General features: G+C 39.9%; 1 protein-coding gene across 2 annotated transcripts in view; it reads right to left on the bottom strand.

The window, feature by feature from the left end:
* Window positions 1-1048: 1048 nt before the first annotated feature.
* Window positions 1049-17304, bottom strand: part of KDM5B (lysine demethylase 5B) — an 83243-nt gene continuing 66987 nt past the window's right edge. The window contains exons 17-27 of one of the 2 annotated variants that reach the window (XM_054461948.1): window positions 15123-15273; window positions 14859-14973; window positions 13848-14203; window positions 13154-13292; window positions 9873-10052; window positions 9089-9247; window positions 7050-7535; window positions 5474-5585; window positions 4551-4705; window positions 3350-3670; window positions 1049-2815 (exon numbers count right to left, since the gene is read on the bottom strand). In XM_054461948.1, the coding sequence (XP_054317923.1) occupies window positions 2678-2815; window positions 3350-3670; window positions 4551-4705; window positions 5474-5585; window positions 7050-7535; window positions 9089-9247; window positions 9873-10052; window positions 13154-13292; window positions 13848-14203; window positions 14859-14973; window positions 15123-15273 (2312 nt within the window). In that variant the 3' untranslated portion in view covers window positions 1049-2677. The remainder of the gene's footprint in view (window positions 2816-3349; window positions 3671-4550; window positions 4706-5473; window positions 5586-7049; window positions 7536-9088; window positions 9248-9872; window positions 10053-13153; window positions 13293-13847; window positions 14204-14858; window positions 14974-15122; window positions 15274-17304) is intronic. The other variant, XM_063647146.1, reaches the window with a different exon arrangement.

Below are 17304 nucleotides of genomic sequence, written 5' to 3'. Positions count from 1 at the left end.
TACAGCTAGTCCAAATTACATAACCTTTCTCCAGGATAGAGGATACATATAATCAAGCCCTTTATCCTATATAAGAAATCCCCCAAAGTCTAATCTGGAAGGAAAAACAAAAAACAAACAGTATTCACTTAGGTGAGGTGGAAGGCACACCTCATCTACCCTTTCTTTCTTTACCCACTGACCCTCCTTCTGGCTCAGGCTCTAACTTAACACAGTCCCTTCCCCTCTCCCACCTCACAAAGCTGCAGGACTACTGAGATGGAAACTGAAGTGTCAGTTTCCGTGTGCATTTTATCATTTTCCCCTACAAGTTCAGAGGTTTCTCTGGTACAGGCCAGCTTCACAGCTAATACACAATGAAACATGGTTTTTAGATCACAGCAGTCTGTAGTCACTTTAGGGATACAACAAAAGGCATAAATTGGAAAGTAAACGTTATCTGTGTTCATTAGTAGTGTGATGGTGTACAAGGTAGGAGGAACACTGTAGGAAAACTGGAAGATAAAACCCAGGCTTTGTTATTTACTAGTAGTACAGTGTAGCTTTGGGCAACTGACATTCTCTTTAAATTCAGCATCAACACACGTAAAACGATCAGTGGTTCTCATCCAGGGAAGGAGTGGTTCAAATATACACATGCCTACCTTTTCTAACTCCCTCAGAGATACAAAGATCCGACTTCCTCAAAGATGCTATTGTCAGGGACTGTGTACCACCCACAGGTGAAGAAGAAAAACTAGTGGGGATGGGGGCAGGGGTTGTGCTTACTAAGATGGCAAAAGCTCTCTAAAGGCAGTGGCTTTATATTAGCAGCAGGGTCTCCTTTTAAGCTTAATTTCTCAATGGAAGGTGAGGACTGGGACAGTTGGCATCCTATCTCAATGTCGGGGGTGATGGAGGGGGTTCTAAGAATTTGAATACTAACAAGGCCAAACCACGATGATTCCAAATTGTACTCTGGAGACTATTCTTCTCTATTGGCCCCAGAACCACCAACAGACGAGGAGAAACATCACAACAACTGCAGAAAACTGCAGACAACTAGAAGTCATTCTTAAAGAGATTTAATTATTTGAAGTGCATAAAAGGGGAGGGTACATTTAAATCTCTGCTATATCACAAACTGCTGTTTTTGTTGTTGTTTTATTAAAGACCCACCAGTTTTACTCATCTTCAGGTTTATGGCTATAGAATGTGGGGAAAACAAAAATTGGCAACAGAATAGGAAAAAGTAAGCAAAAGTCTGTTCACCAGAATGTCTTCTTCACTGCAGAACAGACCCCTTTAAAAAAGAAAAGCAAGGAAAATAGCTATGGGCTATCTACAGCCAGTAATGATAGCTACAGTTAGAAAGGAATGAGAAAGGAAACCAGGAGGCAGAGTCTGGGAATTCACAAGTCTCCTCTCAAGACATATACTAAACCCAGACCTCTATGAGGATTAATTTTCCTTAGATTTCCTTCCAACGTCTTAACCCTAAACCAAGTTCCCCTGTCAATTCAAATATAATAAAGGCATCATTCCACAAGGAGGACTGATTTGAGGATTGAAGTGATTTGCCAACATTCTGAGAAAGCTTATTTTAAAAGAGCACGGCTTTAAGATAGGTTCTAGTCCTTGAAGACAGGGGGGTTCTTTGTTAGTGAGGGCTATAGGCATATGGCCCACCAAACAGAGCAGGACACAAAAGAAGAATCCCCTAATGTTGTTTGCAGGCTAACATCCACTGCTACTGCAACCTGGTTGGGCAGAGGCAAAAGCAAGCAGCCCCTTCTGGCTGTGCAACAGTAGAGGGGCAGAAGAAGCTGTGCTCTAATGGCTGTAAATAATCAGCATTTAGTGTTATGTTAGGACGAAGGATTTATTCCACAATATAAACTGTAACATTTGATACAAGCTACCAAAAAATAGGGGAGAAAGGAAGGGACAGGGAGAAAGCCAAAATACAGCTGTGGCAATTACTTACAGAGAAGTCTCTTTTCTACATCACTAGTTCATCAGTGACACTAGAAACTAGACATTTGTGTTCTGTACATCAATCAATCGCTAAAGCACCAACACACTGTTTGGAAGTTTGTTTTGTTTTGTTTTAATTCCAGCCACTGAAACCAACACAGAAGTTATTGCTCAGATAAATAAACCTAGTCTACCAGGAAAAAGAAAAGTGGATAAAGGAAAAGAAGAAACAAACAAAAACCCCCAAAGTGAAAAACTTAAAAATTTCCCCAATGTGGTAACAGAGTAAACAAGGGAGAGCTTCCTCAAATGAGGATTTACTGGAATTTCTGGTGGGTGCCCTTTTGGGCACTGGAAGTGAGTTGGACTCTTAAGCTGGTAAATCCCAGAGAGAGGTAAAATTTTAATGCTGTACATGAAAAGGTGCAAGCTTCAATGCCTTCCAAATTGGTGGGAACCCCTGCAAAAAACAGTCAGCTTTTCAAACCTCAACAACCACAAATAGCTCTTAAGGAAAAAATACAAAAAGTGTCAAAAATTTTTTTAGTTGTTTTTTCTTTTCTTCAAAGAGTCCTGGAAAAATGATCCCGTAAGGAATAGAAATAGCACCGTTTACAGGCTGGTTTGAGTACCAGTCCTGTAGCTTTGCTGAGATTTGAAGAAATCCTCTTGGTTGGAGTCCTGAATTACATTAAGTAGGGGGGTATCTGTTTTTGTGTTTTTACTTTCGGCTTGGTGCGTCCTTCACAGTACAGCGCACACAGATGTAGTCTTCTTTCTCTGCCATCTCTGGGGAGACACCAACACAGACCTGATGAAACCACTGATTGCAGCTGCCATCACACTGGACCCAGTCCACCTGGTTACAAAGAGCAGGAAGATGGGGTTTTCAGAAGAAAAAAATGGATTCAAAATTGGGCAGGCCAGCCTCAAGAAATTCAGGCCGTTTGCCAATAACAGCCACTGTCCCACCACTGGGACCTCTGGCACAACAGCTAAGCCAAATGAGTGTAGCTGGCCCCCTAGCCAAAGCAACCGAGTCAAAGTCATTCTTCAAGTCGTGTCTGCTTTGGGGTTAAGACAGCGCTGCCCTGTGATAAGTAAGCCAAGGGGCATCACATCAGCATCCCTCCCACCTTCTTAGCGCCGGGAAGGTGAAAGCTGGAAGAGCAAGAAAAGGAAAAAGGGAAGAACAAGAGTTTCTTCAAGAAAAGGGAGGAGACCCAGGAACGATGGTAAGAGCACAGATATCAGTGGGGGAAGGGCTGAGCAATCCATTCAGATCAGCTCAAAGCAGATAAGCAGAGGAGAAAGACCCAGCGAGATGAGGTCTAGCTTACAGGGTTTCTGAGTTAAGGGAAAGCACGTCCTCTATGGCCCAAACCTCACTGACCTCATCTCCTTCTGGCTGCAGGCAGCTCACAGCTGGGCAGATGGCATCTTCATCCTCAGAGTCTTCCTGTTCGGAATAGGATGTGTCTGAGGGCAGGGAATGAGTTTCAGCAGAACGAACTAATTCATAGCTACGCTCTCTCTCTAACTTGAAATTGTTCATGTCCTTGGGGTGGCTCAGTTTGATTTTCTTCTTTTTGGGGGTCCGCATTTTCTTAACTCGTTCCCACCGCTCACTGGAGAGGCCCTCTCTTTCCAGGCGTCTCTTCAGTTTTCTCTCAAGACTGTTAATTCCATCTCGCTTCCCTCGGCAACAGTCATTCTGGGTGGAAGATAGGAAAGTTCAATTTTAGCCTATGGGTCACCTATTACTAAAACTGATGAAGCTAAAGAGAACATGTAAATTAGAAATCAGATGATCCCCCAATCTACACGGGAAAAAAATACTGCATCTTAACCACTCCCCTCCCAGTCTTATATAAGACAACCAGTTTGGGTTTAACAAACTTCCTTCCCCTGTCACTGTTAGTGCTACCAAAGGATCACTGGAAAAAGGAATGTTAAAGACGTGATTAGCCTTCCAATTAACCAACCAATACCAGAAGATGGAGAGGTGCCCACTAAGAGTCTTCCTTTCACCAAATCCCTGAATGACTAACTACTATATAGTTTCTGTCTAGGTGTTTATGTCTATCCTTTGACCTATAGGGTCCTGAGGAACCACACTAATAATCTTCCTTCTTGAAGGATGTACACCCCCACACCTCATAGGTGTAAGGTGCATTAACTGAACACATTCAATGATTGTGCCATACTACTTGGTATGGCAAATGAAATTTGCGATGAAAAATGAAATTCTAAATGCCAACATCAGCCCTCATGCTATCTTTAGTGAAGTTCTTCCCTAATTTGGCTTCAGGCTTCCTAGTAGATTTCTATCCTAACTATATTCTCAGGGGCCTTGAATGTGATGGGTCAGTTAGTTCACTAGAAGGAAGTGGCAGCAGCCGCAGTATCCTTAACTATGTTAAGAAACAGGACATTAAGGAGTATCCTTCAAGTAAGTCAGCATTCAAAATGGGTCATCCTCAGTCTAATCACCCAGTCCTCACACCAGCTGTCTGGTTATGTTTCGAGGAGTAAAATAAAGCATACCCCCACCCCAGACTGTGCCTTGCCCCAGAAGCTTCTCAGACACTCACCTTCTCACTGCTGGGTCTCACTGGTGAGCTTCGGTCAGTCTGCTGAGCAGGGCTTGGCTTTGCAAGTAAAGTCTGGTAAAGTTCCTGAATTTCAGGAAGGGATACCTGGAGCAGCTGGGCTTCCATCAATAGTTCATTCACTTCTGGACTAACACCTGTAAAAGACCAGACCAAATCAAAATGATAACAACAAAGGGTGTTTCACATTCACATTTGGGTTTATGAGACAAATAGAAGGACTGCCCCTAATACCACTACTACCCTCTCCTTCTTAAATTACAAATTACCTTCAGTTGAAGTGAGGTTTACTTAATGTGCCTAAAGCCACAATATAATAAACACAGCCAAAACTAGATTTCCTAAGTCTTCTGATTACTAGTATTAATTATACACTGAATCCCCTTCTCATTTAACTTATTGCTAATGCAGAAGAGATTGTACTTCTGCCTTGATGGCTTCTAACAGAAAGCACAGAAACAGACTGATGGCCACAGTGTCAACAGTCTGAGTAGATCAAGGAGCTCTAACCACATTACTAGACACACACTGAGATGCTATGACTAAGGATCAGGACTCTAGCAAATGTGGATTATCCCTAAGATTCTCCACAAGTCTCCTAAGTAATGAAGCAACAAGAGAGCCCATGACTTAGCATCTGACTTAAAAGCCTGGTGTTTATCAGCTGGTGTGGCATGAACCCTTTCATCCTGAGGACAATGGATATAAAGTCTTCCTCTCTGTTCCTTTGCATTTATAAGCCTTCAAATAGTATCCCTTCCCTATTTTGCAAATACATAATAGCCTATATCCTACATTTCAGCATAAAGTCCTTTTTTATGGTATTTGATCATCTATAATAAAAACCTAGTAATACAAGATCACTCATTACTATCCAGCCCTCAACATAATAACAAAATACAAACCATGGAGGGGGATACAACTTCGTCCAGTTGAGAAGGGAGAGTGCAAATATGAGGTTCTGTTGTCCCAGTCATCAGGCAAGGAAAATGATGTTGTGCCAGGAGGTTGAGATACCTAATGGAGGGAAAACGTTTTATAATAAAATCTCTTCAGGATTAAAAATACTCCCATCAGTCCCATGACAGTAGCTTGCATTACCCAGGCAGGCAACCAGGGGAAAAAAAACAAAACAACTTGATTTTCCCCTACTGAAGAGTCTCCTGGCATTTCAGAACTGGCCAAATCAACTCATATCTTCCCAAAGACCAAGCCTTTAATCTTTCCAGTTTTACTTGGACTGATTTCAGAGATGTAAAGAAGACCACTGGGAAATAAGCCACTTTCTCAGTGTGAGAACAGATCATACAGCCTTTTAATCCTTTTCTAATTCTCCTTATTGAAGATTAAAACACGATGAACACCTATGTACCCCCCCTTTGAGTAAATCAAATGAGGACCTGTCAGAAATCATCCATAACCACTTTCCTATCTTCCTTAGTGTTTTATTAAAGGAGCTAGGGGAAACACTCCTTTGACCATGAATTAATATAAGAGTTGTGTCCTTTCCCTCTACTAAGAAAGGTAAACTCCTAGCACATCCTGGGTAAAGAACACCAATGACTCCACTTTGGGAGCGTGCACAAATGCCACAACTCATCTATGCAACAAATATTTAATTCATCATCTACGTCGTCAGGCACTGTATTTCAGAAGCCTGCAAAGAAAGAAAAAACCAAGGAAACAAATATGACAGACTGTTTTTTTTTTTTTTTGGTCTTCATCTTATCAACAATTTAACTCATAAAATCCATGTGTCTGTGCTCATATGGCACAAGAGAGTTGTGGTATCTCTGGTACAGAGATGTTTACCACCTTTAAAAACCATCAGATTAACCTCATAAAGATTGAATACTGTCTTCCTGATTGTACTTTTGTATTGTCTTCACATTCTTTTACTGCAGCCACCTATGGAAGATGACAGAAAACTCTGCCCATCCAGTGATGGTCAAAAGAATCCAGCTTTTAGCAGAAAGATCACAAATAGTGTGTAACCCAGGAGCTTTCCTCTGAAATAACACAGTGCTCAAACAGTTCTTCCAAAAAATATTTTCCCTTAAAGGGCAAAAAGAGATAAAAGGCAGGAAGTGCTTTCCCTTTCTACTAATTGACTTACATGAGAAAGAAACAGGGTAAAAAACTTTTTAGTCAAGCAAAGACTTAAAGATACATCATATATGTATATGTAAAATATAAATGGGTCAGCACACATATAAATGAAAAAATTATTTGTATCTGTGAAAAGCTAAATATATGCTCTGTAGAAAGAGTGCCTGGGAAACAACTTCTAATAAGAGCAGAGGAAACTAAAAGAATATGTTATACCTGCATGGTCTTGAAGTGGGAAGCTACAGGTAAAGTGGGTGCTGTTAACAGTAAAGTGATCACACCACGGGAATAGCAACACCAAAGCTACAGGTTCGAGAGAAAGGTACAGAGCTTTGCAAATTCCAATAACCAACAAGGAAAGTCCAGATTCACCTTGTTTGTGTCTGACACCTGTCCTGCTGAGGCTTGCCATCTGCTATATAACAGTCCTGAGCCCACTCGATCTTGCACAAATTTAAGATTCCCTGACGAAAGCAGTTGCTGGGCTCTGTGCTGCCAGTTCACGGTTCTTTCAATCATATATCGAAGTGCATCTCCCTCAGGAAGGCGAACTCGGATACGCTGAAGGGAGGCGAGCAGGGGCAGAATTTTCTCTAATGGAGGTTTCTCTGACCTCCGACAATGGGGACAAAGCCAGATTCGGGGGCCCTGTGAAATACTGGGTACCGCCACACAACTGGTGTGGAAAGCATCCCTGCAGAGTTCACACTGAATCATAGGGGCAGCTGGGGCCTTCTGACATAGGCAGATTTTTATATCCACATCTTGGACAGACGACAGCAATTTCCCTTCATTGGCGAGTCTGAGAGACTGCAAGGCTTCCATTTCCCTTAGGCGAGCTTCCCCGAGAGTTGCCATCTGAAAAAGAGTTAACAATCAAGGATGATGTCCTAGATAACTTGGCTTTCCCCTAAAACTCAAAGTCCTAGTGGTTAAGAGCATGGGATACTGAGTAGATCATCTGTATTCAAATCCTGACTCTGCCTCATACTAAGCTGTGTGAGTGACCTGGTGCCATGTATTCCATTGTGGCTAAATTTCTGCATGTGTAAAATGGAGGTGATAATAGTGCCCACCTCACAGGGCTGAGATGACAAGTGAGAGATGTGGGATAGGACACTCTTTGCCTGGCACATAGTAAACAAGTTCTCAAAAAATCTGTCACAGTTAAAAAACCATTTCCAATCATCACATCTATCCCCTTTCAGATCCATCATGATTCACCAGATGAAGCACCCTTACAAGGCCAGAATAAACTCTCCATTATCTCTATTAAAAAAAAAAAAAAAAAAAAAAAAAAAGCCTAAAAGCAAATCAGGTAAAGACCTTTGGTATATTAAAAAAAAAAAAAAATCCACTTCTTTTGTAAATATAATACACAGGTAATATGTGTGGGTTATATGATAAACAAGGTAACTTCTGACAGCTTAGAGATGGAAAGCAAATGACTAACCTTTGAGTTCCACCATAAATTAACAGATAACACGTAGGGAGAATTCTTAAAACCAGGGGTCTACAGACAGATGGACAGACTAAAATCTACGAAAGATACTGCATATAAAGTTTCAAACCAACATATATACATCTCAGGAGAGGAGGACTGTAACTTTCAGTTAGTCTTTATAAAAACAAACCACAGATGGAATGGAGGACCTCTGATGGCAGAATTCTGTCTAGAACCTGACTGAATATACAAATATACACTAAAGAACATCTGTGTCAAAATACCTAAATAAATCAAGGCAACTCATGTCTATCGCAAGAGGTCTGGCAGCTACAAAGAAATCAATGGGAGAAGGTGTCCAGATCCACAGATGAACCCATTCAATCTAGTCCCAGTAGCAGGTATACATTCCCACTCTAGAACGGGCAATGCTTCGTGCCATTAAAAGCATCACATAGCTATCCCTTTTTTATCCTGATAAGGTGCTTAATGTGTAACATTAGTTATACATTGCTTCATCTTCTTTAAACTATCATCTTTGAATCAACAGTATTTACTAAATGCAGGTCAGAGATGTAACGTATTCCAGATGAGTATCAAAGTATCCAGTAAACTTTTAAATGTACTTCTTAACTATAAACTAATAAATAAGCATTGCACTTTCATATATCTATTAATATTAGTCTCAATATCTTTAGTTAGCATTCCTGGATCAACCCACAGGCACTAAACAAGACTGTTTCTGTGTCTGCGAGACCCTGACTGGGAACCTACCCTGAAACTTTCCCACGTCTATGCATCTTACCATTCAAAACTCTTAACACTTGACAATTTTCAAAGTCTTTTTAGTAAAACTGAACACTTTCAAGTTACTCTACTTGCCTTCTCCAAATTCCTATAAAACAGAAAGGGTTAGAAATTATTCTTCCCAATAACACAGAAAGGAGAAGAAAAAACCCCTACATACAGCTGAAGCAGTCTCCTTGCTTTCAGTTAAAGCTCTCTCCAGGTCACTCAGACTCTCTAATTTGGTGCTTTTTTTCTTTCCATTTGGCAAGGGCTCCTTTAACTTTCTCTGCTTCCTTTTCAATCCCAAAAGGCCAATATCACATCGAGGACACAGCACCTAATGTGGGACAAAGCACAACCAATGGTAAAATAAATTTCAGATAAAGCATTATGTAGGAAGTCCCAAAATAAAAGCCTAAGCAGTAAAAAGGATGTGCATTTCTTAGTATTGAAGATTTTCTTCAGAACATGCAACCCTGAGACTCTCCTTTACAAAAGGAGGAGGAAGACTCATAAAACATAGACTGATTCCTGATTCAATTAAGTAACAAGTTAAAAATGTGATATATACCGGCTGATCCCAGTCATGATGCACAAGCAAGTTTACAGAAAATACAAAAAGTGCAGTTAAAGCACTTTTAAAAGATGGGGGAGATCATTTATCAGGCTTACTAAATTCAGGTGGGCGAAGCACGGCCAAGTTTAAGAGTCCAATTTCAACACAGAGGAATTTCACCCAATAGGAAAAAATTTTCTTCTTTAGATACTGTTATGCTAAATCAACCAAGAAAACATTTAAAGGTTGCTTCACCAGAAAATTAGAAGAGTCTCCCTGGCTTTATTGGAAGAACAACTCACAGAATATAGATTAATCTGTGATGTCATCTTTGTATGTGATGAACTGCATGTTTTACCAAACTAGGAGATCTAAGGTCTTGCAGATGAGCTGGTTGTAAACTTACCTCTAAGAGAGAATATGGAGAATTCTCAGTCAAGAATGTATTAACAGCACATTCTTTCCAAGCCTGAACCTCAGCTACTAGGGTTTCCAGTCTTGGCAAAGAATTCAGATGTACCGGGATAGATCGGCCTCGTGTAACAAGTTCTATGAGTGTGTCTAACACTGGCACACGTCCTCCAGCCTAATAAATCAAGAAAAATTACAGCAGTTTAGAAAAAAGAACACTTCTATGAAAAACAGGAAAAGCTTAATTCAGATTGGTCCATTGAATACTTCAGATTACTCCATGATCTCAGCATGCTAAATTCACAAACGTTGACTAACCTGCCAGCTGACCAATGATATTGGAGGTAGAAGTGACATTTGTTCCTTCATTACACAGAGAACCTAGTTTGGGTCTTTTGTTGGTGGTGGTGTTTTTTTTCTTCTTCTTCTTTTAAGACGGAGTATCACTCTTGCCTGGGCTGCAATGCAGTGGTGCAATCTCAGCTCACTGCAACCTCTACCTCCTGGGTTCAAGCAATTCTCCTGCCTCAGCCTCCCGAGTAGCTGGGATTACAGGCACCCATCACCACGCCCAACTAATTTTTGTATTTTTAGTAGAGACGGTGTTTCACCATGTTGGCCAGGCTGGTCTCAAATTCCTGGCCTCAAGCAATCCTCCCACCTTGGCCTCCCAAAGTGCTGGGATTACAGTGAGCCACTGTGCCGGGCCTAGAGAACCTAGTTTGTGCTAGGCTCTAAGGATACAAATGTGAACATGGCATATACTGTGGTCCCTTTGTTCTATTTATACCCTTCTAAATTCACTCATCTCATTGGTCCCTATTGACAGTTTGAAAAAATTTCAACAGAAATGAAGGTTTGTAGTAACTCAAGACTTTCATACTGAATTACACAAATAAAAAGCAACAAAACAATATTTTACCCCAATCCACTCACCAATGATTAATTAAAGCAACTCAATATAAATTATTCAGGAAACTAAAATACAAGTTGAGACAGCCCAGTGGTTCTCTAACTTTAGCATGCATAAGAATCATCTGGAAGGCTTGTTTAAACACAGTTTCCTTAGTCCTATCCCCAAATATTCTAATTCAGTGGGTCAGAGGAAGGTCCACAAATTTGCACTTCTAACAAGTTCCCAGGTGAAGCTGCTGTTGCCGATGCTAATACTGCTGGTCTGGGAACTGCATTTTTAGAAAGAGATAGCCAAACTAGAAGGAGAGTAAAAGCATTAAGGTTATGGAGGATGAAATGCATTGGTGTTGCTCTAATACAATGTAAAACTTAGCATCACTAATGGTAGGTCATCCAGATATGTCTCCTGTTGTGATGCAATATAGAATATACAGTATTACCTGACATTTTAATGCATTATATTAAAAAAATGTTTAACCTGGATGCACCAGGGCTTTAAAACTAACTTCCAATTTATAGGAAATACAGAGAATAGAACACTCCACAAAGAAACAATCAAACAAATCCAGAAGGTGGAGCATACCATGGGATAACTGTCTAGTCAATAACATGAGAAAAAGTGGGGTGGGGAGGAAAACGCTACAAGATTAAAAGAAACTTAAAGAGATGACAATTAGGTGCAACATGTGTTTCTGGGTTAGACAAACAGCCATAAGGGACATTTTTGGGACAACTAGGGAAGACTGGGTAGGTTGAGATTTTGCTGCCTTTGATATTTAATCTTACAGAATTAAAACTGTTAGGGCATAAATGTTCTGATGGACACTTAAGAATGTGACTCATAAATTAATGCTATTCCTATGATATTTAATTTAGAAATCTGAGTGCTTCCTATGTGTAAAGCAGAATACTGCATAACATTTAAATAATCCACTAAATAGAAAGTAGTTCCTTGTTGTTAGTCATGTGTATTAGTCCTTAAATATATGATGCATAAAAAAGGTAGGCTACTTTTTCAGGAATGAAGCAAAACTTGCCTTTTGCCCTTAATGGCACTGTTGCAAACATAGTAAGTAGCATATACATATAAAATATGAAGGAAATAAACTCATCCAGAAGCATGCCCTTGCTTTCTGATTTTATACGTCAGCCACTCCTTATTGCCATGACTTCACCTTCTGGCTGCTAGCAATCATGGAGTAAAAAGGAGGACCATGACTAAAACTAATTACTACAATACCAACTATCATTGACAAGTGCCTGCATCTAAAACTCTCATTAACAAAGTTTATGTCCATAGTAAATACTTTCTTTGTTTTTGTTTTTTTTTTGGCTTGCTGGAGTCAGTCCTTAATTATGTAATCTCCTCAAACAATATATCTTCTTTTCCCTATTAACAAGAACAGATGCCCAGATGCAAACATTTGTCTAGAATTGTCCTGTTTGGTATTTCTTGTTAGCAACTAGCCAATTAACACCACTTAAAATTACACAAATATTCAGAAAGCCAGATAGCATTTTTATTTCTAGAATTTGAGGACTTCAACAAAATAGAACTTGAGACTTTTTTTTTTCTCAATAGGTCAGTAACACCTATTGGTTTATGATGATAAGAGATAAGGGAAGACATCCCCCATCAAACACGTTTCAAATTAAGTCATTCAGCCAGTCATCTGAAAACTGGGAAAATCATATTAAAGAATGCATTCTTTTTGTACCTTAACAATGCTACAAGTGAATTTAATTCTTTTTTAAAACTTATATACAGGTCAATAAGTATAACATCTAGCATAAAACCACAAATACCTGGTGGAAATGACTTTGGATACTTTGGATAATTACTTTGGAACTAGGTAGGTTTTATTTCTTTTGTAGGGTTGGGAGGGTACTTTTAAGTCACTACTTCATGAAAATTCTGGGCCTTGGGGCTTAGTTTGGGCATTTAGTCATATAACTAGATTCACTGAATCTAATATTACTGATTGTCTGAACTTCAAAGTTGTGGACAAGCCAACAAGAGATAATCATACTTATCAAAGAGTAGAAAACTACTTTCTTTCACTACTTCACTGTTAGCTCTTTTGCTTCAATCTGCAGTCAAGTACTCAAGTTTGTTATGAAAGACTCCCCAGCTCCCAGAAAAAGTTGGTGACACTGTCTAAGCTTTAAATATTTGAGACAACTGGTCAGGATAATAGCTGGTAAGTACATCCAAATAAGTATGAATAGAATTAGTCTTCTGGTCAACCCCTAAAATACTGAAACTGTACAGCGAGATCCAACGTATTATTCTTCACAACTTTCCAATATTGCTCTTTATGGATGCACTTACACATTCTGTATATACTTTTTAAAACCAACCTGCAGGGCCTCTACATCCTGAAGCCAATCTCTGGCTCTCTGCACTGAGTCTTTCAGAGCTGCACCATTGGGCAGATATGCAGGGATCTCTTCGATTTCCTTTACTGCCGTAGCAAGGCTATTCAATGAATGTCGTGGCCTACAAAATGCAAACAAACATTTCTTAGCATTTTAAATGATGGTTCATTTTTCTTATGGTTACCAAAAAGACTAGCATTTCAAAGGAAATTCAGTATGGCAAATAAATTTTTTCAAATGACATTGTCTATTCCTGTTGAAAATTATCTGCACTGTTTTCTTGCAGAACAGTGCCTATTAACTCTCAGACATTTCTCTTTAAGACTCCTTGGAACCGTATTAACTGTGAGTTTAAACAGCTTCACCTATTTGTAAATATTTTCCTCTCTCAAAGACAGGATATTAACAGGATCCAGGGAAATTTCATTAAACCAACTCTAGAAAAGGTGTGTCCGATTGAATTATTCATTTTATAATCAGAAAAATAAGAAAAAATTAACATTCTTTTATTCAGGTCCCAAAGCAGCTCCAAATATCTCAGCTATTTCTACATGTCTTCCACATGCATAATAACTGCAGCTACTGAGCACTTGCCATACACCAATCATTGTGCTCTGTGTTTAAGATAGAGATAACTGTTCAACCTTCCCAAAGAAAGAGAAGTCTGCTTTTTCACCTGGCCTTGAGGAGACTCTTGGCTTTGTCGTCCCAGTGTTCTGACACTGTGAGCAGTTCCTGCAGCCGGGCCATAGCTTTCTCCACTGCTGAATAGGGGGCCAGCCCTACCCCTAGGTCTATGAGACGTCTCATATCATCTAAAGTAAGGGAGCTGGGGTCTAGGCAAGCTTGTTGCACCTCTTCTAGCCAACGGGCTTGTTCCAAACGGATACGCATCTCAGCAAGCTGTGGAAGTTCAACATCAAATTCAAAGCTGACATCTAGCAAGTCCTGCAGCTCCACAGCACTAGGCATTTCCTCAGAGAGTAGTTTCTGACTATGCTGTTGAAAATCTTCTACACGATTCAAGAGATCCTAAAAAAAAATACACAGGTTGTTGCATTAAAACAGTAATTTCAGTAATTGGCTTCTTTCAAACTTAGAAACTTAAATTCATATTCAATGAGATCCCATTTAATTTTAGTAATAATATAGGTAAATAAGATAATACATAAGCCAACTGACAGCAAATAGTAAGTGACTATAACAGAGACATCCCAGCTTAAACTAGCTGAGGTCACTTTTTTTTTTTTCTGCAACCTCCGCCTCTTGGGTTCAAGCGATTCTCCTGCTTCAGCCTCCCGAGTAGCTGGGACTACAGGCATGCACCACCAAGCCTGGCTAATTTTTCTATTTTTAGTAGAGATGGGGTTTCACCATATTGGTCAGGCTGGTCTTGAACTCCTGACCTCGTGATCCACCTCCTCAGCCTCCCAAAGTGCTGGGGTTACAGGTGTGAGCCACCATGCCCAGCCAAGGTCACTTTCAAAGTAAAAATTTCCAACTTTATTTCCCCTCTGTGGACCTACTACAATCTCTTTATATACACATACCACTCAATGGGTTATTAAAAGCATCTGCAAATAAATGTACATATTAATCATCAAAGATTACTTAGTAATGTCAATCGAGTTTATATACAAAATACAGGATTAGCAAAGTATTCTCCCACACATCCCTCTATGGTTACCTTTAGTAATGGTGTCTGACTGAGGACACATGGAAGAGCATACAGCTGTGTTACAAACTGCCGGAGCTCATTCACTGTCAACTGATTTTGGGATTTCCCTCCACCAGATCGATATCTGTGAAGAAAAAGGCCCAACGAAGCCATGTAAGAGTACATATATGTCCACCACACCCAGGTGGTCACAGAAATTCAAGACAGGAGTCACAACAGGTTTCCAAACATAGGTCGCAAAGAATCCAAACTCACGCAGTCAGAAGCACATACCTAGTTTGCCTTTTGCCATTAAGCAATTGCTGCGCAACAGAGGCACACTTCTCTGCATCCTGTGTGACTAGGCGAAGGTGTCGCAAAAGATCATTGTCTGGGAATTTCTTCATTTCAGATTCTTCAATTAAAGCCTTGAAGCTGACAAGGCCTAGGAATGAAGAAAAAAGTCATATTTTCTGTAATCATTATGTTTATTACTACTGGTATGAAATTCAGAGGAGACTGGTTTTGTCAGTTCTTGTCTAGAAATGTAACTTACAAATTTTTGCAATGCTTTAAATTATTAACAAATTTGTTGATTTGATTTTTGCAGGGTGGTGGCTGAACACGGAGTTTTTTAAACAAGTGCCTAGAGTTGAACTTAAATATAACAATGCTAAGACCTGACATGTTTTAGGGCGGGTACAGTGGCTCACGCCTGTAAATCCCAGCAATTTGCAAGGCCAAGGCAGGAAGATCACTTGAGGCCAGGAGTTTAACACCAGCCTGGTCAACACAGCAAGATCTCATCTCTACAAAATTAAAGAACTTAGCCAGGCATGGTGGCACACAACTGTAGTCCCAACTATTTGACAACCTAAAGCAGGAGGATTACTTAAACCCAGGATTTCAAAGCTGCCGTGAGCCATGACCATGCCACTGCACTCCAGTCGAGATGACAGAGCAAGACCCTGTCTAAAAAAACAAAACAAAACAAAAAAAACCTGGCATGTTTAAAATAGACAAAAAGAAAAAAAACAACTGACTTATGAAAGCAAAGTAAATATAAATCTTATTGTGGCTTGAACCACTTCTTCCTCCTGCATTTTATTCTGCAGTTAGTGAGTAACTAGTGTGCTCAGTTACTAGAGCACAGTAGACTCAGAGACAATGATATTGCTCCTTTCCCCTAAATAAAAGTGGGTGGAGTTACGTGTTGGGCTACAGAAATGAAAGCAAGTGAAAACACTCTGAAAGAGAAATGGACTGGTACAAAAACAGACACACAGACCAATAGAACAGAATAGAGAACCCAGAAATAAAAAGGCACACCTACAACTATCTGATCTTCAACTAATCTAACAAAAACAAGCAATGGAGAAAGGATTCCCTATTCAATAAATGGTGCTGGAATAACAGCTAGCCATATGCAGAAGATTAAAACTGGACCCCTTCCTTACACCATATACAAAAATTAACTCAAGAGGAATGAAAGACTTAAATGTAAAACCCAAAACTATAATAACCCTGGATGACAACCTAGGCAATACCTGTCAGGACACAGGCACAGGCAAAGATTTCATGAACATGCCAAAAGCAACTTCAACAAAAGCAAAAACTGACAAATGGGATCTAATTAAAGAGCTTCTGCACAGCAAAAGAAACTACCATCAGAGTGAATAAACCACCTACAGAATGGGAGAAAATATTTGCAAACTGTGCATCTGACAAAGGTCTAATATCCAGCATATATAAGGAACTTAAAACAAATTTACAAGAAAAAAAACATTAAAAAGTAGGCAAAGGATATGAAAAGATACTTTTCAAAAGAAGACATGCATATGGCCAACAAGCATATGAAAAAAAGCTCAACATCACTGATCATTAGAGAAATGCAAATCAAAACCACAATGAAAGGCTGGGCGCAGTGGCTCACGCCTGTAATCCCAGTACTTTGGGAGGCCGAAGCAAACATATCACAAGGTCAGGAGTTCAAAGCCAGCCTGACCAACATGGTGAAACCCTGTCTCTACTAAAAATACAAAAATTAGCTGGGCGTGTTGGCGCGTGCCTGTAGTCCCAGCTACTCAGGAGGCTGAGGCAGGAGAACTACTTGAACCCAGGAGGTGGAGGTTGCAGTGAGCTGAGATCGCACCACTGCACTCCAGTCTGGGTGACAGAGCAAGACTCCGTCTCAAAAAAACAACAACAACAACAAAAAAACACCACAATGACATATCATCTTATACCAGTCAGAATGGCTATTATTAAAAAGTCAAAAAGTAACATGCTGGCAAGGTTGTGGAGAAAAAGGAACGCATATACACTGTTGGTAGAAGTGTAAATTAGTTCAACTATTGTGGAAGACAGTGTGGTGATTCTTCAAAGATCTAAAGACTGAAATACCATTTGACCGAGCAGAGCAATGCCATTACTGGGTATATACCCAAAGGAATATAAATCATTCCATTTATAAAGA

Source organism: Pongo pygmaeus, chromosome 1 (genome assembly GCF_028885625.2).
Source record: "Pongo pygmaeus isolate AG05252 chromosome 1, NHGRI_mPonPyg2-v2.0_pri, whole genome shotgun sequence".
Taxonomy (NCBI): domain Eukaryota; kingdom Metazoa; phylum Chordata; class Mammalia; order Primates; family Hominidae; genus Pongo; species Pongo pygmaeus.
Note: the sequence above shows the minus strand (reverse complement) of the source record. Positions and strands in the feature narration are given on the sequence as shown.